The sequence below is a fragment of the Periplaneta americana genome, chromosome 11 (genome assembly GCF_040183065.1).
Source record: "Periplaneta americana isolate PAMFEO1 chromosome 11, P.americana_PAMFEO1_priV1, whole genome shotgun sequence".
NCBI lineage: Eukaryota > Metazoa > Arthropoda > Insecta > Blattodea > Blattidae > Periplaneta > Periplaneta americana.
The window spans coordinates 72,511,752-72,535,778 of record NC_091127.1 but is presented as its reverse complement, the minus strand read 5'-3'; the positions used below and the strand labels follow the sequence as shown (position 1 = coordinate 72,535,778).

The following is a 24,027-nucleotide window of genomic DNA, read 5'->3' as shown; positions in this document are numbered from 1 at the left end:
CATCATTAATCTGTTGTAACTGTTCTAAAACATTTTCTACATGTTTGAGTGATTTGTCCAAATTAATATCTGTCTTCTGAAGGTATTCACTTAAGGTTTTTGTTACACAGAAGAACCTGTTGATTACGTAAAGAGAAATAAGGAATGCAGACTTGGTCTCTGAAGAATTAAATTCATGGGCTTTGGAAGATGCATCTTTCTCAGTTCACAAAGAAATGGTTTCCAATACAGGGAGACAGCATCTATCAGTTCCAATAATACCATCACAGAGTCATGCCTCTCTATCCATCTAAAAGCACACATTTGGACGAGTTTGCTTCTTTTATTTTCAGGAAAGAGCTCTTTTATACTATTGGTTAATACATCTTGCCTTTTGGGAATGTTTAAAAATTCACACACTTTACCTACAATACCAATGCAATTCCTGATTTCTGGAACACAACATGCATCTGATAGCGAAGTTCAAACTGTTAGAAGCACAGAGGACATATATAGCGGCAGGACATTCTTTAAGAATAAAGGCCTGAGCACCTTGAAACTGTCCACTCATTGCACTTGCACCATCATATCCTTGCCCTGTCATATATTTGAAGTTAACATTAAATCGAGTGAGGCTCTCAAGAATTGTTCTAGCCAAATTTAATTCAATTGCCTCAGAAACTGGAATAAACTGTAGAAATTCTTCTCTGATGCTATCATTTTCAAGGAAACGTACTGACAGAGAAAACTGTTCAGTCCCACTGACTATCGACCCCCCTCGACTTGACAGCCCTGACAAAAAAAATAATAGTCGACAATTTGAAAACCTCTGACTATCTATTAATTTGTTTCTCTACAAAGCGAACAGCTTGCAACAAAGGAAAACACACTATTGAATTATTCGGAAATGATTAACCAAGTTCTTTAAATTTTTTTCCCCATTAGGTAAGAGTCTCATAAATTGAGACGTGAAAAATGATCTTCCACTACCATCTTTATGAAAGTTTATATTTTGAGGTGTTACAGGTACCTTCTGAATTATGATATCTAATAAACAATTATTAACAATAGGTGGCCAGGTACTAGGATCCCCTAAATCACATTCTGTCGTCTGTTCAGCACGATTACTATTACCCGGTAAATTATCTTTACAACTTGATTCCGGCACAATTTCAAACAAACTTCAAACTTATCTGATTTTTACCTTCCATTTCGATTTCCTTCTTACTGCCTGGAAAAAGTTCCGAAGCGATTGACGTTGATGTAGTGGGATCATCTTCATCTAATTTTACGAATTTTAGCTTGGAATTTCGTAATCTTTCCAGTTCCTTGGTACTTTCATTCTTCCTTTTGTGATAATAAGCACCAGAGAAATGTTTAGTTTTCTGCCCGATATCTCAAATCTATAATAATAATAATAATAATAATAATAATAATAATAATAATAATAATAATAATAATAATAATAATAATAATAATGATAATAATAATAATAATAATAATAATAATAATAATAATAAATATTCCTATATTCCACAAAATATTTTTCCCTTTCGAATGAATTTAAACGTTGTAATGGCGCAAACTTATCTTACGGTTTTCTGTGCGTATTCCTCCGTACTTTAACTGTTATGTATGCTAAACATAAAATAAACTTTTTTTTTTCTACGATAGTACATGAAGTCGCATTTTAGCCACTGTTATCAGTGCGTAATGCATGTAATCACTTTATGCACTGCCAAAGGAAATACAATATTCATTGTACAACCTTCATTCAATAAGAAATAAATTCATTACCTCGATTTTTCATAACGTAATTATTACACGTAATACAAACAAGTAACAAATTTAACATTCATATTTACATTTTAGCCTGTATTATTCTGAAGTTACATCTGTAGTACGCACTGTAACAAGATATAGCATTCAACTTTTCCTAACAGTTTTTTTATTATATGGCCGGTTTAGACGACCATGAAATCGTGATCATGAATAAAACAGGCTGTCATTCCATGGATACTTATTTATTAATGGTTCTGAGTTTAGACGGCAGTGAAATCAAGATCTTATAACCTCTTCAACTTTAAATATTCAATATAAATCTGTGCTATCGTAGGAAAACATTGTATGATACACATTCGTAAATTTATCTTTTTGGTCCTCATGTGTTTGTGAAACTCGTCTTTGCCTCGTTTCACAATTTTTACACTCGTGCCAAAAACGAAACCTTTAAGAACTTTTATCATAAACACATGAGAATCATATTCATGTATCTAGTTATGCTGCTTATTTTTGGACATATTTTTGTATATGCAGGTATATCTCGAATTGCATACTGTTTGAGAAATATAGCTATAACAAAGGCACACTCATTTGTCATTGCAGATCTGGTGGAAAGATTAGGACAGCCTGTATCCTTGTGTGGCCAGACGGGCAGCCAATGGTCTCCACTTTGGATTATTTGTAAGTGTGAATTAACTACTATGATACACTACATCTTAATTTATAGTGTTGTAGTTACTGTACTTTTACACACTGTACCTTTTTCAAGTTGTCTGGAAGCAACTGCATACCGTGGATGACAATAGCTCTGCTGGGAAACATGTCGCATACATTCTTGTAATAAACATATAATTCTTTATAAAATCTGAATAACTGAAAACAAAGGTCATTAAAGACTAAATAAACAATATTCTGGGCCATTTTCCTGCGAAAAACAAGTTGCTCATTTATTTACTATTTTTTGCTTGGTGTGGTCAAGAACAGTAACTATTTGTGTACGATAATTTTATGGAAAGCAAACAAAAAAGAACCAGAAAAATCGACCCTCACAAGTACTAACATTGTAACTCACTTTCTTACATTTTTCAGGAGATGATAATGAAGTTTTAAAATGATCGTGTAAATTAGTGTATACAGATATGCAGAGTAACAATAAGATTTTACATACAATTGGGGAGGTTTAGAGTTACAATGATAGTACCGGGAGAAAAAGAAACAATCATCATCATCATCATCCTTCATGCATTAGGAAATTGATTCCTGTAGCAGCTACTGAAATTGGTCCATCCATCTTTTGGCTGGTCTTCCAATATTTCTTCTTCCCCGAGGTTTATATTTCCAAAACTTATATGGTATCATGTCGTCCTGCATCCTTGAAATGTGAGACATCCATGTATTTCTATATTCTTCTATTTTGTTGCTTAATTCATTTATCTCAAGTTTTTCTCTCATTTCTTCGTTTCTTTTATGTTCTATTTTCCTGTAACCTGCTACGCTTCTCAAAAATTTCATCTCATTTGTTTGTAATCTAGATTACAAAAAGAAACAATTTAAGACAATATTAACTAGAACAACTCAAAACCATAAACAATTGAGTTACAATGTTAGTACTTGGGAGGGTCGAAATGTTAATGGGAAATCTGCATATATCATTTCTTACGGGACCACGATATGTGGAATTGTAAATAAGACACAAATAATCTAATTTAGACAAAAAGAACGGAAATACATAATTATGTTAGCCGCCAACAAACCAGAAATTAGAAGAAATTCTAAATTTCTCTCCTAATGTCATGTCGCGTGATTTACACCTGTAAGAAAATATAAAGAATAGAATACAATTTTATCCTATTAATCAAATTATATTTTGATTAATAACAAATACTGTAATCCTACTAATATGAATTGGTGCACGACCAGTAGAGGACCCTTATATTATTACTGAACAAATCTTAACAGTACTACACTTTTCATATTACATTATTCACCCAATTACAATAACATTTTGAGATAATTTAAATAATTAAAGTTAAAAAGCTTTAAAGACAAGTATATATTTTTAAAGTATAGGAAAGAAGTTCGAATCTTCATTACTAAAATTTTTAAAATTGAAATTCAATAGCGGAAGTCAAATTCGAACAATTCGAGGAGACTGAATTTTGCGTAGATATCGGAATGGGACATTTCTACAATTGCTAAAAAATGAATTATTATTTTAAATTTATTAATGAACATCCAACAGCGACATTTACAGCATTTTTCGTTATCGTTCATTGCTCCAAAACGCAAATCTAGATGGTCAAAATCAATAGACCTAACTCTTCCCCTACCAAAAGGTATTCACGAATACCGGTATTCATACAGTAGTTACAGGTAGTATATTTGTTTTATACATAAACTTTGGTTGTACCCTGTTATAGAGGGTGCATTAAGTCTAATGAGCTTAGTTGATTTTCCATGCTGAAATGCCTTTCTTAATTTTTGTCTTTTATGTGAAAAATCCAAAGCTTGATTCACAATATATGCTGCATCTCTTCTGCATCAGAACGCAACTGACTTCAGAGAGACGTATGATAGTTCATTTGAACTACAAGCAGCTGCTGGGGACCTCACCCTTCTATTTTTTTTTTGTTGTTTTGTTTTACTGCTACTATCTTCAAAAAGTTTCCTTGGAAGGCCTACACAAGATTCGGAAGGCGAAGGCTGACATATTAATTTATTTATTAGCCTGTAATATTGTCTGGAAAACTATTTCCTCTTCCAGTTCTTCTGAATACTATACTGATAAAATTCTAAAACTGTTCTATGGCTTCCTTGCCATTTTGTCTCACATTTGCTATATAATTTTAGTGAAAGACCTGCCTTGAGCAGAAAACTGAGTGAGTGAGTGAGTGAGTGAGTGAGTGAGTGAGTGAGTGAGTGAGTGAGTGAGTGTTCTCTTAACCGGCGATGGACGCTAAGTCGAAATAGTGGTTTGCTTGCATGTCTTGATCTCATAAGGAATAGAGAATGCGACCAAAGACTGGGTTGTTCCTCTTGAAGGCGAGACAGCTTAGAGCAGCGGTGACCAAAACTCGAACTGCAGTGATTATATGCGACAGACAGCCTATGAAGTAAGGAAACGGAGGCATGAAAACTACAACCAGTTGTGGTTCCTGTACTAACATCTTGATCAATCCCGCGGATAAAAATCTCAAGTTTTGCGGTATTAGTAATGTCACTGCTGTCATCAAGAGCCAGTGAATAATATACGATTTTTCTTGCTTCTTTTTTTAACCTTTCTCTTGAAAATAACCAGGAATTCTCTAAATTCTTCTCTCGATACTTGGTGGAGAAATTCGTAGTTTTTCAAAATTAAAAACTTCTTATGGACAAGTTATTTAAGCTTTTTTAATCATTACTCTTTTGAGAAATTCTGTTCTATTAAAAGGCTTTAGAGTACGAGATATTTCAAACCCCATTAGGTAGCTGAACTTCCATACATTTATTTATCTCATCTTTCTCTTCCTGGCTATGCTTTAAGACATGTCACTTCCTGGCGTTTAACAGTTTCTTGGCACATAATACTGATTCAGTTTTTCTACAATATTATTATTATTATTATTATTATTATTATTATTATTATTAAATGAATAACTAATAAATAGTTACTCTCATCTAAAGATTAAGAAGATTAAAATTAGATCAAACTTAATAATTTTATCCTTCTAGGGAAAAGATCTAAAAATATCAACATTCATGCACGTACAGAAGAAATATACAAACACATACTTAGTTGTCAGAAATAATAATAATAATAATAATAATAATAATAATAATAATAATCATAATAATACATTATGCAGCGTGGCAATTAATGTTCCTATATACAGTACTCCAAATTGAACCGATGAGCATAGTAAACATATTACATTTTGTCAGACAGAACAACAAAGAAGTTCTCCTCATTCTTTACGAAACCACGTCTTACTGCTTGTAGAGACAGAGTTTGTAGAGCATGATACCGCCTCCTTGCCTTCAGTACGTGAATGAAACACACAGCAATGTACAGGAAACGCCTCTACCCGTCTGAATGTCTGTGATTACATGATGTGATCACGACACCCGCTTTGGTCACCCCTGGCTTAGAGCATCAGCTGTTGAAATTTATGATGCGAACTGACGAAGGGATTATGGTAACTATTGAATTATACACTTTTATGTCTGTTTGTATGTTAGGTTAGGATATGATATAATGTGTTTTGTTTGTGCCATTTTCATATTAACTTAATCTGTGCGTTTTTTTTGGAGAGGGGTTGGATTTAATCATGGGTGAGGGGGTGAATTCTACAAAGTAGGACATGTTTTGTAACTCACGTACGGTCAAAGGACCCGTGCACTGAATTTAAGTGCAAATTCTGAGAGTGTAGTGTATCTGTATGTATAATATTGCTGCATAAAACAATCTTTCTACATGTTTATTCCGAATGTCTCATTTCCGAAAAAAACATATTTCCATCTTTTTCCAATGTATATTTCCAATCGAGACATACATGCTTCTGGCACTGGCGTACGTCCCTCCACAACAAATCAAACACTGCTTCCGGGAGCTTTGTAACGCCGCGCCGTGGCCGATGATGTGTTGTCAGTGGTAGATTACTTCGATGTCAACTATGTCAACGGCAGAAGAGCCTAGACAGAAGAGTCGCAGTATACACAGCTTACCTCATAGAACTTAGAAATCATGATGCCACACTGCGTAACAGGCACAGAGCAAATAACGTAAGTGAGGAATTTCACAGCAGATTTTAGATCGTTGTTTGTAAAGAACACCCGAGTTTGTACTCATCAAGAAAGTAAATTTATGAAGGAGCTAGGAGATACCGAAACCTCGTTCCGAGAGTTTAGAATGGGCAGAACGGTACGCATAAAACCGAAGGCGAAATGGATTCACGTGCAGAACAGAATTCGCAGTATGGTCCACGAATATGATATATATATATATACATACAGGGACATCATTTTATTTTTACTTCAATTTTTATTGTACCTGAGTTTTTGAATGTATTTCACTCCCACCCCCTCTACTAGTAAACTTCCAACCGTTCTTCACACAGAACCAAGCATATACAGTCAAAGTCGCCATACAGTCATAGTAAACACAAACAGTACTTAGTGAATACAGTACGTTCCAGAAATATGTTCGCACAGGTACTTTCCTCCGTTTGCCTATGTCGCATTCAGGTTTCTCCCACCCACTTCTGCCCGTCCCTTTGTGGCTGGGCTGTCTTAGCTCTTTTCTGAAAACATTAATTTCTGTTTGCAATTGGACGTCTAAGTAATATTATACAACTGTTTAAAATAACTTAAATACAAGGACCTCGTTAAGTAATTAACTGTCACGTGATTTACCACCTTTCTACGACCCTGCGACAGAACCACTTGGACGGACAGTAAATAGCATGTCTGAATAATTTTATCTTTTCGGATCGGGCAGAAATGAAGATAGAATTTACAGTACGTAAGATACTCTTTTATAGATTAGGTACACAATTATTTCAACATGGGTTACTAGTATGAAAGGCGAAACTGGTAATTGGAATTAGGTATAATAGTCTATATGCGATGATATGCAAAAAAGAACTGAAACCTGTATAGAAATGAACGGCCATCATTTTCAAATATGTGTTTCAATATCCATAATATGATTATTTTTCAATTTAACTTCATTCTCTATATTGTACGCTAATGTGCTGTAGACAGCATAATATGCACTGCATAATGAATACTTCCGCATGGAAAGCTCAGTTCGTGAGTAAAAACACTCATTGTCAATACTTTACTGTATTTTGATTAAAAAAACCTAATGAAAATTATCAAACTCAAAATCGCGATATTTCCAACTTTACCTATATGGATGAACTACTTTTCATACCTCCTATACCTAGTAACGTTATTTGTTTGTATCTTACGCCAGTAACATCGAATTGCAGTCCTGGAAGAGGGTAGCAAACAGTGTTTCCGGTTCACAACCTTTAAGCCAAAGGTATAGCCATGTTAATATTAGAAATGTTAGTAAAAATAAAATGATGTCCCTGTATATATCATATTCGTGGACTATACTGCGAATTCTGTTCTGCACGTGAATCCATATATATATATATATATATATATATATATATATATATATATATATATATATTTGTATACAATTTTTTAATTTTATTTGGTTATTTAACGACGCTGTATCAACTATGAGGTTATTTAGCGTCGATGAGATTGGTGATAGCGAGATGGTATTTGGCGAGATGAGGGCGAGGATTCGCCATAGATTACCTGGCATTCACCTTACGATTGGGGAAAACCTCGGAAAAACCCAACCAGGAAATCAGCCCAAGCGGGAATCGAACCCGCGCCCGAGCGCAACTTCAGACCGGCAGGCAAGCGCCTTAACAGACTGAGCCACGCCGGTGGCTGCATATATATGTACACATACACATATATATACATACACACGAGGTATGATCATTAATTCCGAGACTGTCTGCTTTGCGCGTAGTGATCACGTGATTGACACGCGCGCACAGCAGTGACACTAGACAACCTTAAAGAGACGTGACACAAAGTTTCAAAGCGCTATCTTCATTGAGACCTGCGTTACACAAGGATTTGTTACCAAGTGTATCCGCGCGTTTGTGAAATCACGATGGACTCGAAACTGGAGCAGAGAGCCAACATCAAATTCTTCGGGAAACCGGCAACCGAAACCCATAGAATGTTGAAGCAGGCCTTCGGTAATGAAACAGTGAGTCAGGCGAGGTGTTTTGAGTGGCATTCGCGTTTCAGAAATTGAAGAACATCGCTGGAGAACGACGAGAGGCCAGGTCGACCACACATGTGTAATACTGCCGAAAATGTCGAAAAAAAATCGAGAAATTGTGTATAATGATCTATTTTGAACATGAACGACCACAACTCTGGACAGAGAACAAATGCATGCTCCAGGACGACAATGCGCCAGCGCACAGACCTCTGGCAACACGCCAGTTTTGCACCCGTAAAAAGATGGTCGTCGTTTCTCACTCCCGTATGTACCAGATTGGCCCCCTGCGACTTTTTTTATTCCGAAGATGAATTTGAAGCTAAAGGGTCGCTGTTTTGGCACGGTAGAGGAGATTCAACGCGAATCGCAGAAGGTGCTTGATAGGCTTAAAGAATGCGACTTCCAGGAGGAATTCCAAAAATGGCAGACACGTTGGGATCAGTGTATACTTGTCCAAGGGGACTACTTTGAAGAGAATGGCAGCCAAATTTAAATAAGATAATTTCATTTCCATTTATGGAACAGGCCTCGGAATTTAATGATGACACCTCCTATACGTATATTCATTCATTTCATTCAATCAATTAGTGTTCTGCCCAAGGACAGGTCTTTCACTGCAAATTCAGCTTTCTCCAGTCATTCCTATTTTCTGCTTTCCTCTCTGTTTCCTCATATGATCCATATAACTTAATGTCGTCTATCATCTGATATCTTCCTCTACCCCGAATTCTTTTCTCGTTCACCATTACTTCCAGTGCATCCTTCAGTAGGCAATTTCTTCTCAGCCAGTGACCCAACCAATTCATTTTCCTCTTCCTGATCAGTTTTAGCATCATTCTTTCTTCACCCACTCTTTCCAACACAGCTTCATTTCTTATTCTCTCTGTCCACTTCACACGTTCCATTCTTCTCCATATCAACGTTTCAAATGCTTATATTCGCTTCTCTTCACTTCGTCGTAATGTCCATGTTTCTGCCCTATACAATGCCACACTCCATACAAAGCACTTAGCCACATTCGTAGTTCAGTCGGCTAAGGCGCTTGCCTGCCGATTCGAAGTTGGTTCGGGCGCGGGTTCGATTCCCGCTTGGGCTGATTACCTGGTTTGGTTTTTTCCGAGGTTTTTCTCAACCATAAGGCAAATGTCAGGTAATCTATGGCGAATCCTCGGCCTCATCTCACCAAATATTATCTCGCTATCTCCAATTCCATCGACGCTAAATAACCTCGTAGTTGATACAGCGTCGTTAAATAACCAAGTAAAAAAAACAACAAAGCACTTCACTAGTCTCTTCCTTAGTTCTTTTTCCAGAGGTTCGCAGATGATGCTCTTTTTCTATTAAAAGCATCCTTGACAATTCCTATCCTCCTTTTCACTTCCTGGCAGCAGCTCTTGTTACTCTTTATAGTACACCCCAAATATTCGAAGCTGTCCACTTGCTCTACTGCCTCATTTAGAATTCTCAAGTTTGTCCTCTGCATTTTTCTTCTTATGACCATGTTCTTCGTCTTATTTGTATTTATCTTCATCCCATACTGCTCACAGCTGTCATTTAGCTCCAGTATCATTTCCTCTTCTGCTAGCAACGCCATATCATCAGCAAATCTTATGCACTTTATTCTTCTTCCTCCTACTTTCACTCCTCTCATGTTCTGAAAACAGTTCTTTACTAAATCCTCCAAGTAGATGTTGAACAGGGTAGGTGATAAAGGACATCCTTGACGTTCTTCTCTCCCTATTTGACTTCCTTCTGACATTTCTTCTTCTATCCTGACCTTCACTTGTTGTTTCATGTAAAATTACTGAACAGTCTTCTCTCTTTCCAATCCACGCAAATTTTCTTTAGGATTACCATCAGTTTATTCCAATCTACTCTGTCAAAAGCCTTTTCTAGGTCCTCAAATACTACATAGCCTACACTTCTTTATTCTTCTCTAGGTATCTTTCACTAATTGTCCGTAGCAGTCCAATGGTATCTCTCGTACCTTTTCCCTTTCTGAAGCTAAACAGCTCCTCTTTCAACTGTTCTTCCATCTTAGAATATAAACATCGATTCAGAGTATTCACCGAGTGCGATATTGGACTGATAGCCCTGAACTCCTTACATTTCTTGGCATTATTTTTCTTCGGTATTGGAATCAACACTGTCTCCGTAAAAACTTCAGGCCATTCGCCTTTCTCATATATCTCGTTGCATAATGATAGAATTTGCTTCTTGTTTTCACTCAAGGGTTTCAACAATTCAATGGGGATTCCATCAAGTCCTGTTGCTTTCCCATTCTTCATTTCCTTAAGCTCTAGTTTAACTTCTTCGCTTAAAATAGAAAATCCTTTTTCGTCTTTTGATATATCTTCTTCGTCTTCTATAGCTATGTCAACTGGACGGTTCCTTGTCTAATATAACTCTTCTACATATTTCGTCCAATTGTTTAGTATTCCATGTTTGTTATTTCATTTCTTCTATCAACCACATGAATTTCATGTTGTTTGTGAAGTCCAAACATTTTACTTCGCGGTACATTAAATCATAACTTCCTTTTCTCTCTAGATCCTCTATTTCTTCACATTTCTATAGGTATTAAATATTATAATACACAATTATATTACAATTTATATTATATAAATAGGAATGTTATTACTTGTGACGTATTCTATCATATTGCAGTTATTCCCTACCACGTATTGCGGAGAAATAGTGCAGCGAGTTAAAATCTAGGTCATATTAAGTCACGTATATTTTTTCTCTCATGTACCTTTGCAATTCTTCGGAGTGTTCTATGACAGGAACATAAAAAGTACACAGCTCTAAAGTTCAATCGTAGCCGTGGAACTCGTGTCAACAATACGTTGCGAGATGAAATGCTCTCCTTTGCTACTTCCACTTTGTTTTATTCTTGTGTCAGCGCTGAAAAGCATTTTATTAGCCTGGAAATGTGCTGTAAACAGAAATAGCAGCAGAAAATGTTCCATTTAATACTACCTCAGTAGTGTTTCCCATGGCTCTTTATTTACGCTAGTGTAGTTTAAATTGTTTTCTTTACTGCATGAAGAGTTTCACATTTCACAGCAGGTTCTCTTGTATTTTTTCAAATAGAGAGTTTGTGCATAAGTAACCACAGTATTATGTTATTACAGTCTTCCTAAAATCGAAAAAGTTAGCTTCGACATTTGTTCCAAGAAATGACTGTATGAGATAGTCGTTTAACAGTTTAAAATAAAGTTTCATTACATACATTAATTAGGCCTACATACATACTTTGTGTTTTAAAATACTTTATTTATAAGCTGTACTTTACCAATACAGGTCTGCATTTAGAAGTAAGGTGTTGTGTGCTCTACATTATTTTATCCATTACTGGTATCTAAATTTAATTTTAATTTTTTTGTAACGTGTTATTTGTGAAGATGTTACAAATGGATTTTATTGTTGCTAATGTGTTGGTTGGCAAGAAGAGAGCGATTTAAAATAATGTAATTCACTGCTGTGAATTAAAAACTTTTTATTCGACCGTACTATAAAACGCTAATTACATGTTACGTATCTGTAAATCAAAATTATTCAAACAAATAATATGGTTGCTCGTGTGGAACTTCAACTGATAGATCTCCAGTCCTCCTTAGCAATGAAATATTTGCTTAAAAGGAGAAATTCATAAACTTTGGGATCCAGATGATACAAAAACGCTCGAAATACTACGGACTGTTGCTCTCAGATGTTTGGGCATGTTCATGACAACGTATGTAAGTGAAAAACTCTCTCACTTATAAAATAATTCAAGATGAAGGCAAGATCGCGAATAACTAATTCACATAGGACTATTTATGTGTAGCTACAAGCAACTTTTCCTTGGCTGTCACTGAAATTTTGAGTAACACTGTAGTTCAAAGATATCATTTTTCTGGTACTGTTTTAAAAATAATATCTGTCGATTTCTTATTTTATTTCTATACTCATATAGGCCTATTGAACCTATTCGATTTCATGATTATCGCTCATTTAATATTACATGGGGTCGGTGCTCACAATCTTCAAAAGGCTGAGAACCCCTGCTCTAGAATATGCCATTAGGAAAGTCCAGAATAACAGAGAGGATTTAGCTCCTTCTTCATGTGGATGTCGTGATTATGTTAGGAGAAAATCCACAAACGATTAGGGAAAACACGGAAATTTTACTTGAAGCAAGTAAAGAGATAGGTTTGGAAGTAAATCCCGAAAAGACAAAGTATGATTATGTCTCGTGACCAGAATATTGTACGAAATGGAAATATAAAAATTGGAAGTTTATCCTTTGAAGAGGTGGAAAAATTAAAATATCTTGGAGCAACAGTAACAAAATATATAAATGATACTTGGAAGGAAATTAAACACAGAATAAATATGAGAAATACGTGTTGTTATTTTGTTGAGAAGCTTTTGTCAACTAGTCTATCAAAAAATCTGAAAATTAGAATCTATAAAATAATTATAATTCCGGTTCTTCTGTATAGTTGTGAAACTTGGACTCTCACTTTTAGAGAGGAACAGAGATTAAGGGTGTTTGAGAATAAGGTGCTTAGGAAAATAATTGGAGCTAAGAGGGATGAAATTAAAGGAGAAAGTTACACAACGCTGAACTGCATGCATTTTATTCTTCACCTGACATAATTAGGAATATTAAATCCAAACGTTCGAGATGGACAGGGTAGGCCTATGTAGCACGTATGGGGGAATCCAGAAATACATATAGAGTGTTTGTTGGGAGGCCGGAGGGAAAAAGACCTTTGGAGAGGCCGAGACGTAGATGGGAGGATAATATTAAAATGAATGTTAGAGAGGCGGAATATGATGGTAGGGACTGGATTAATCTTGCTCAGGATAGGGACCAATGGCGGGCTTATGCTAGGGCGGCAATGAACCTCCGGGTTTCTTAAAAGCAACAAATAAGTAAGTAACTGTACCTTAATAACATGCATTAAAGTACTGCTATCCATTATGTTATTCCAACTATCGGTTTCCAACTAAGCACATGTAATATTAATATCGTACTCGTAAGCCTTGAAAACAGCAATCCAAAATGGCAGGCGCTATAATATAACAACATTCTAATAAACTGAGTTGTTTTCTGTGTTTTTGTGTATATTGCTTTGAGGTTAAAATCTCCAAACCAAAGCCCTGCAAAAAAAAAAATCAATAAGTACTGCGTAGACGCAAAAGTGCTTCGTGACTGCATTACTCGGGAACACGCTGAAAAGACACTCATGGTCATAGATGGGCAACTCGTGCTAAGAGCTAAAAAAAACCTCGAAAGCAAGAAAGACAGACGGAGCCAGCCGCTAAATTATTTCTATAAACATCACAATCATTTTATATCGGACGATCATGGATATAATACGAGAAGATTTAGGATTTTATGCCCTCTAATTGAGCGAAAATGCAAGACCGAGGCAGGTGTGAGGCACAGTTCAAATTTTGTCCCAAGACAGTACAATAATTTTATCAAGTCAAACCCGGATTTGAAATTATTGAATAACAAAATATATAAAAAGAAAATACTCCAACTGATTTAAACGTATAATTATAATTATTAATATCTATTATAATTTCTCTAAACATATATAAATACTCGTAATATAAGAGTACATTTGGTATTTTTGTTTTTAAGTAGTCTATTATTTTTCTGTTTATTGTGATTGACTATAATTCACGTATTCATATTTTATGTTACTCACTTTTTTATATTGTATTTTGTATATTATATCTTCAATATCTTATTTTTATCTTTGTGTTGTCTCTGATACATTTCGTAAGTGTTGAATTTGTTCACTTTATTATTATTTTTACTTGGTTTTTTGACGACACTGTGCCAAGTACTGAGTTATTGGGTATTGATGGATTTGGTGATGGCGAGATGAGGCCGCGGTTTGCCCGACTGTCTTTTTGCGGTTGAGGAGGACACCAGAGAGAGCTCAACCAGGTAGCCGGCCCAGGACAGAGTCAGGTCCACGCGAAGGATCGGCGAGCAGGCGCGCTACCAACTGAAATCGACAGCGGATTTTTATATTCTATCTTTACTTGTATATTGTACTTTATATATTATATTGTACCTTCATTATTATCCTTGTATTGTTTCTAATTCATTTTGTATACACTGTAATATTTCATGGTATTTCATTTGTATTATATACCCTAAATATTTTAACTGAACTGTACCCGGACACGAGCTTTGCTCCTTCGGGTGTACTAATTTTATACATGTTTATAATGAGAATAAAATAAATTATTATTTTATTAAATTAATTGTCACGGATTTTTTAAAATAATACCACAGTTTTACAAGCATGAGAAACATTTCTATCATGAAGAGAAATGGACTTGGTAATATGCAACACGCTTTTCACACAAAACAAAATATAAGTAACAACAATGCAAAAACTAAGGACATTTTTGCTAATATTATAATAAGCCTACCTAATACTATATCTAAATATTTTAAAATCAAGTTACACAATATACAGTATTACCCGTCCCTTGTAAATTAAACGGTGTTGACTCCACAACCTAGCAGTGTCTCATACTTCTTCACGAATGCTTTGATTCTCACGACGCCCCGCGCTAAGTAATCGCCTACGACGTCTTGTATACGATGACAGTGAAGGCATAAGCACTCAGCTGTCATGTTAAGCCTTGGTTTTTCTGAACCGATACATGCGAGGTGAGAAGCCTGCCTCGCACAAATCCGGACTACACGAGAGATAGTGGGTGGTTTCTATAGCTGCGAGGTGCGCACCAAAACCAAGGCTTAACATGGGACGCGATTTTTCGTAATTAACCATTACTCTGCCATAATGAGCGTATGAGGCCTAAATGCAGACACAGTCTAAATACTGAAAAATGAAATATAGTTATGTACGTAATAATGGAAATGTACTTGTATTTTTACAAAGTTATTTCCCTTTCTCTCCCTATTATATGTTTCGGCAAGCCTAAATATTTTCTGATAAAAAGTTCTACACTTTTCATCGACAAATGGAATACCTCAAACAAACCATTACTATTAATATTTAGTATTTATTTATTTTGGTGTACTTAAGGTCGTCAGGCCTTCGTTTCCACACCACCAGAAATACAAATACAATAATACTGCAAAAATAAAAATAAAAATCACACTATAAACAAAGTGAAACCACACAAAAATATACACAGGATGCAGTCACAAACTTTAAATGAGTGATTAAGTACCATAATTAATTATATCCTAATTAATGAAGATAAACAAAAAAATTAGTGTAAAAACACAAATTAACACTTCTAGCAATATCTACAATAATTCATGAAATAAGACAAAATTTCCCAATTTAATTTCGAATTATGATAAAGTCCGGCAGTCCCTGATGTCATTAGGTAACGAATTATAGAGGCGAGATATTTCTACAGTGAAGAAGGATGAGTATAAAGACGTTCTGTGATGAGGGATAAAAAGAAAGATACTCTTCTCTCAATTAAGACATTTCTATCAAGAAAACTACACAACAGATTTTCAAAATCTTCTATTCGTTCATCTTTTGTGAACTCTAATTTTCATTGGGTTTCATCTAAAGAATCACTGGTTTCACCTATAATTGGTTTCACAGAAGATATTCTTACTGCTAAAACTATTGAAATGTCCAGAGTTTTGAAACAGATTACAGAGTCTACTCCTGTCTGAAAATCGATGAGCAGTTCAACAAATAACTGAAATGATGTTAATGTTATACTGGGTGTTCAGTTCAAAGTGTGTCATGGCTCGTTGTATGCCGTCATATGGCTAGTCGATGAGCCTAGAGAATTGAAACTTCCTACACTTCCGCAGAGGTGTATTATCTATGTGTCAGAGAAGTTGCATAGCAAGTACGGCGTTCATTCTGACGAGTAGGACTACTTACTAATATGTACGGTAACGCCGGTAGTGGCAGGAATGTGAACTGTTTGCAAACATGTACTGAGGTGGGTTTTTTCTTACTGTCAGGATATGGGGAGAGGGTTAAGACGATTACTTACGTATTTGTTGACATTAACTTCGATGGTCAACATGGACACGGAGCATTTGATTTGTATTGTGGAATGTTGCCGTACGCAACCGATGATAAATACCCTGCGTACGACTTGCCCGCGCAAAACACAGTTCGAAAGAGGTTATGGTAGCACACAGACAATACAGACCGTCATCTGTTGCTACGACGTTCAAATTACTTTCTCACTTTCTCAAGTTCAGATTTGAGGAGGTGTACGATCATCATCTCCTCCTCTACTACTTTTAGTGGCTGTTGTTCGCCAGGTGGATGGTACATTGGAAGATTAGATGTGCGCAGTGGAAGACTTTTCGAAATAAATAGTGTGAATTTGTATAACAAATATAATTAACAATAATGGATAACAATATACATGAATGATAAATTAAATAACAAATAAGTATGAAATAAGCGAATGAGAATATCACAAGTTAATCTGAACAAGTACCAAAGCGATATCTGAATCGTGAAAGTTTAACTAGACTGGGCAAACATACTTATAGGTCATAATACAATCTAATATGCCCATCTCTCAATAATCAATAACTGACCTATTAATCATCTAGTCATTAAAACACACCTTGAATATATCTGTGTGTGTGTGTGTGTGTGCGCGTGTGTGTGTATCCAACTAGATATAAAGCTCAACACAAACGCCCAGTCAGTACACTAACTCAATACATGGCCCATTCAATTACAGGTACCATACAATCTGACTAACCAAACTCAACGTACACATAAACTCAGTACAACACGAAGACTTTACCCAGTACGAAGCGTCACATGACTGATCACTATATAAGTTACCAATATGTCTTACATAAATTATGCAGATTGGGCAAACAACAATCTCTGTACTTTACAACAAACAATGCCCAAGAGAGAGAGAGAGAGAGAGAGAGAGCGAGAGAGATACGGTATATGATAAGTAACCGACGATAATTTCAAATTCCAATGGTCGTTTGAAAAGCAACGGAAAGTCAATGCACTCGATTCCTAAATAGCGGCGTGGGAACCAATAATAATCAAAATGGAGTAGGGAAAATACTAGAACAAGTAAATGAGGCCCATACTATTCTAGTTCATTACAGCGTCAAATAGGACGTAACCCAAAGATCGTAATCGCTACGCTATCACGCAAACCGTCTTGGAACATCAAAACCTCACATATTAAATCATATTTCATTACGTAATCCCCAATACAATGTAACCTCATATATCACATTATATGTTACTCCACGTAATCACAATTACTTGACCCAAGACGTATCACCAGCGAGCGATTTCCAATATACGGTCCAGCACAATCTCTCAAACACATACAACCCAAAAATAAGAATATCACAACCCAAATTTACCTACTCCACTGATTACAAATCTGACACAAGTTGTTAGCACGCTAAATCACAATATATATATATATATATATATATATATATATATATATATATATATATCTGAAACAAGGTTCCATATAATCCGTAAATACTCAAAAGAAATATAATGACTCCCTATTCTCGAACAATCTATCACGATAAACTTAAGGTACCAAAGTAGAATACCGTTCGAGCTCCACTTCCCGAGTGCACGTCGATTGCCTAAATGAAACTGTCGATACGGGCTCCGACTCCTAAGTGATGTTACCCCTATGGCGTCCGGCTCCAGAGTAATGTTATCTCTACCAACTTCAAGTCCTGAGTGATGTTATCTCAACGGCGTCCGAGTCCAGAGTGTTGTAACATATGACTGCACGTAACCAAGTAAACTCACTTTCCCTCCGTCCTCGTCTGACGTAATCAACCGGCCCATAGGATAGTTTGGATAAGAAAATGAAGGGATTCATAGCGCTATCTATAATATGACGTCTGAGAGCACTCTGACGGACGAAGTGACGTACTAGGTGAACAGCTACGATGTCGGGCACGGCTCAGATTGAACGCCTTGATTAATATGCAACTTCTCTGACATAAAAGCTGAAACTCGCTTCAAATCGCTGACTCACAACAGTGACGTCATGAAACACTTTGAAATGAACACTCAGTAGTACTGTAACATTCACAGTTCAAGCTGTGTTGCCTACCATGTCAAAACCAGGGCGGGTAAAACAATAAGTGTGAGAACTGTTGTAGTTCACCGTTTCCGCCACGAAATGGTGCTAGCTCTGTTTGGTGTGGCGCTCCGCGTAAAGCTATGTATTTAACCACCATGGCTCGACTGTGTTTAAAGGGAGAGAATATTTTCTCCACTCACTACATCGTCAATATATGGAAACATGCATGTGTTTTGTTTCCTAAAAAGAGAATAATTATTTCTATGAAGCTAAAGTAAACAAATTACGAAACTAATTGAATGGAAAGAAATCTTACCTTCTGAGTAAAAGAAAGTTTTGCGAGTTTCCGCGTGGTTTTTGCACTTGTCTTAGATTTCTTCTCTCTTGATATTTCTCTAGTGCGGAAAATGAACCGACACTTAATGTATTGAAATACCAGTTGAGGTAAATATACAAATACGTGTTCCTCTGAACAACACAAAGAACGAAAAACTTGGAGTTCATACATTATTTCGACACAATCTGAAAATACATCACCCCACAATGCGTTGTCATTCTTTAACCTACTGTCAAGAGTTGTGTCGATTCTTTTTATTACATCATAAAAGGCCAGAGAAGGATATTTCAGAAATTTTGTCGTTTCTCCAAAGCCCCTTACTGTATTAAGATCTGTAAGTCTAAACTAATTTCAATCTCTTCTCTCTGCAAAGACTTCAAACATTCCTTACATTGCAAATATATTTTTTCTGCTGTGTGAAGTAGGTACCCACACAAATAATAAACAATATTGCTGGCTGATCTTTTTGCGCTGTTATCAAATGACAGATCCAAAGGCGTCAACTCCGGTTCAATGTCTGTCAGTGAAATTTTTTTCTCTGATTTGTTTCTCGATATTCGCCTTAATGTTTCTACTTTTCTCAACATTAATGCGTGCCATATATCGGATTTGCTGCGTAAATGACGTCAGCTTATTATCAATTGTATCTTCACAATTTTATTTCGATGACAATACACCTTTCACTGGCACGTAGATGGACTGGAGCTGGTGTAAGTTTAGGAAATCGATTGACGTTGGATGGTCATCACTGCTCAAACCTCGGGTAAGACCAAAATGTCTTTCAGCAGGGTCTTGGTTTAATTTGGCAGTTAGAAAATATTTATAACCTGTCGTCCAAAGGCTTTCAGCCAAGTCAAGTGTACTCTTCACAGTAACTCTAAGAGATTCCAAGGTCTGACTCGATGCAAATGAATTATCGCTGCGCTGGAGAACTTCGTTCGATTTTTTCAGGGTTCTGTTTGCTTATCATCATTCTGTAGTCCTTTAATTGGTAATTTAGAGTTCATTGCATCGAATAAGTCGTTCATATCACTTGTAAACATTTCACTGTTCCCCAAATCCATGTACACAAATTTCTCTGCAAAATTTAGTACCCAAAGCCACGGACCTGCTAAAGAGCTGGGTCCCTAGTTTTACGCTCATCTTATGAAATGCCCTAGGGTCTGAATGACTTGATGTTATGTGCGGAGCTAGCCTCTTCCCATCGCTTGACAGTATGTCAAAATTGTAGAGTTTCCTGTAATAATCATATTGTATGATGTTGCCATTGTATACAACGTTATTTGATTTGTGGAAATTATTGCGCACACACTTCATTTCATGGCAAATGTCGCCAAGAGCAAAAATTTTTCTGTCGGAATCAAAAGGATTGGTTACATAATTATTAACCTGGTTAATTTTCCCGGAAATTCCAAGTTCCTTCCACCCTTTTTGTTAGGTTGACTACCATCACAAGTGAAAGCCACCACCCTTATATTGTTCTTTTCCAGTTCCACAATTACTTGTACGATTATCTTTGCTAGTGTGAGGCCGTCAGTTGCGTTCTTACTTAAATAAAAACCAATAGGCTGCACCCAGTTCTTCATTAAAGGGACGAGGAAAAATACCAAAGCATGGTCTCCTAGAATATTTTTGGCTTCTTCCTTTGTGAATTGGCCCATATTAACAAATCCATCAAAAGTGCAGCTACTCGAATTATATCTAATATCCTCTCTTAATTTCACCTCATCGAATATTAGAACACAATTACGGCGATTGTCATCAACTCCTTCCATATCATTAGCTACTGCTCAGAGTACATGTGGATTGATACCATAATTGCATTTCATCCCACGAGATAGCTTCCTTAACAAAGAAAGTGAAGGCAATGGCAATAACTGATGGTTCAAACAATGTTCATAACCTTTTCTCGATTTTATTAATAGCATCAAACTCTCTAAGATAAATTCTGATTCATACCTCATTCCACGTGGACATGTCTCACTCTTCTTAGTCATTGTACGAACCACGAGTTTTTGTTCATCATTTAACAAATTTATTTTATATCTGCTTAAAAACCTTCTTAATTTATTTCATTACATATCCCCGCTTCTTTTTCCTACTTCCAGAGAGGAGAAGTCGCAGCCGCTTTACTTCTTTTCGAAGTTGAATCATTTCAGCTGAAAGATCATTGTTTATAATCGACGAATACTTACAATCGGCTTCACTAACTGCATTCGATTCTTGTGATATAATTTTGGGTTCCTCAGTCTTTTTTCTCTTCTGTTGATGAGCCTGATTATTTCGTATTTTAGGAGCCTTTCTTTTGCTCGGTTTAAAATTGAAATATTTTGGAATTCCAGGGAATTGGTGTGGTACAGCATCTGTTGTTAATTTCCATTTATCACGTTTTAGTTCAACTGTTTTCCCTTGTATTATAAAGGAGTCATCATGTCATTGTTAAAGTGAACATCGCAAACCCGATCTTTTTCTGTCAATGAGCGGTCACTTCTCGGAATTACCCTGTTCCATTCATCTAAACTATTTTTGGGAGTTTAAAGAAGTGTCAACCATCTCCCGCAAAGAACAGCTGAGCATCGTGAGAGTTGACTAATATTTAAACCTTTTGTCCAAAATAAATTATAAAATCGTAACTATACTATTACAGCATAACATTACGCTCAACTGGTATACTCAAATGCATTTTCTGTCACTTAATTCCGTTTAATTCACATAAAACACACTATTCTCATAAAAACGACAGCGATTCCACTCGCGTTCCTACGTAAAGTCCACAGTCACTGCCAGCCATATCGTCCCCTACGACATCTGTTGAGGAAATTTGGAACTATGTCAGCTGAACTATGGGTTCTTATGCATGTTCCCTCACTTAGTGATTTACCCGCCCTGTCAAAACTATATAGCTTTGAGGAGTTTGTCTTGAAATGGAAGTGAGGCAACATAGTGGTATACAATAAATTTATTACCGTATCTATGGTATCTTATGGTGTCAACAGTAACACATCTAAAGTTTTATAATTTAGAATAAGTTATCAGCAATATGAAAAGGAACTTTTTAACCACCCTGTACTTTTAAAAATAGGGTCATTATTTTATTTCTTTACATTTTCTGGAGGTCTACAATCAATAATAGATAAATTGTTAAATATTTCAAATTCTTAACAAAGATTGATATATGATTTTGATGGGGTAATTGTATTACCCCTCTTGGTATTAGTAAGTTATAATAAGCCTTGCTAGCAGGAGAGTTAATTTTGTTTATTAAAAATGATTTTGTCATTATTACACTTGCACAATAATTAATATACATTTATTTGTATAAGATAAGTAACACACTTTACATAACAGGAAAATCTATGGATAGAATAAAATAGGTATATTGAAATAAATTTAATTAAACATAATAATCGAACATGTAACTCACCAAGGATGAAGAATGAAACTAGCATGATGAATATATTAAAGAAGGAGTAGAAGGACTCTGTCATATGTCGATATAGATAGTGTTACTCTAACAGTGAAAAATTAGAGAGAGAAAAACGATTGTGGCTTAAAAAATACTCAAATCTAAATTTTTCTTTTAGTTTAAAGGCTGGTTCACAATAAACCGGGAACGGAAACGCCAACGAGAACGAGAATGGAAATATTAATAAAATGAGCATTCACAATTAACTATTGTGAATGTTCACATTTAAATACATTTATTTTAACAATATATCCGTTCTCGTTGTCGTTTCCGTTCCAGGTTTATTGTGAACCAGCCTTTAGGGGTGGATTATAAACCCGGTAACCCCTCTCCCCTTGCGTACGCCGCTGAATATGCTACCGGTACTCAATAGCGGTGGACTGTATTGTATTGTAAGTCAGTACTAGAGGAGAAGGTGAAAATTACGAAGAAAGAAATATTGTTTTAATTAATTAATAATTAGAGAATACTGTAGTAAATTTTCTGGGGCTTATGAGCTATATGTTTAGTCCCTACAGTTAAACATTCATCAATTATTAATGTAACTTTTATCCTTAATTTCAGCAATTGCAATCAATTGAATTTCTAGCACGTTGGAAAACGTTGAGTGAAAGGTTTTCCTGGGAAAAGAGGTGGTTTGATATTGAGGATAAAATATTTCTGGATTATCAGAACGACCGAAGTAGACCCATATGAATTTAATCAGTTCTCTCAACCGGTATATATTCAAAAGAAAGTACGTGGTCATGACATCATGGGATTTGATAAGGAATCATAATACCAGGCTATTGATTTTACTTGACGTTATATCCGTCGCTAACAGGTGGGCAATACACCACAATAGTCACGATTTTTCCGTATCGCAGGTCCATTCATGAGCAATTTTCCATTTCTACACTCATCGCCAACATCGATAGAGATGATATATCTGTGGTACGAGGAGAATATACTGCAGAAAGTATATGTTATAGGTCGTGTAAACTAGGACATCTAGAGATGCGACACAACTGGGAAAATTCTAGCTTCCACAGCTGTAGCTGCGACATTTTGTGCTCGGACAAATCTGAACTTCCAGAACTGCAGCTCTGAGAACCGGATATACAGCCCGAGAATTCTTATTTCATATCTTAAGGGCGAAACCTAGCTATTTTTCCCACTATTACTATAATAGTATGCTATGAATAAATGAGAGGATTATAATAATTTTCTAGTTGTCAGGTTCAATGTTCTTTTGCGAACTTTGTTTCCAGTTTCGGTAATAATAACATATCCTACAATTGGCAGTTACTTTTTAACCGCTACATTGATTAGTATCGTTTGCCTTTGAAGAAATTACCAACATTCATGAAACCAAAGTTACTAGCGAATGTTATTTGAAATTTCGACATAATACTCGTAATTAATAATGTTAATAAATGATACAGTAATACTTATTTTATTCAACAAATGGATAATCTTGATGATTAAGGCATGAGCGAATGTTCGTCGCAAGAACGACAGTGAGTGCGACAATTTTCACGAGTGTAATGATAAGATTATCCACAAGTTGGATACAACACTTTATGGCAGCTTGGCATTATA

The 24,027-nt window shown here is 35.8% G+C and overlaps 1 protein-coding gene across 1 annotated transcript in view; it reads left to right on the top strand.

Annotated features, from left to right (window-relative positions):
• Nucleotides 1-24,027, top strand: part of LOC138708528 (tachykinin-like peptides receptor 86C) — a 409,782-nt gene that overhangs the window by 304,687 nt on the left and 81,068 nt on the right. Inside the window, exons 5-6 of the mRNA XM_069838642.1 lie at nt 111-118; nt 2,365-2,442. Of these exons, the coding sequence (XP_069694743.1) occupies nt 111-118; nt 2,365-2,442 (86 nt within the window). The remainder of the gene's footprint in view (nt 1-110; nt 119-2,364; nt 2,443-24,027) is intronic.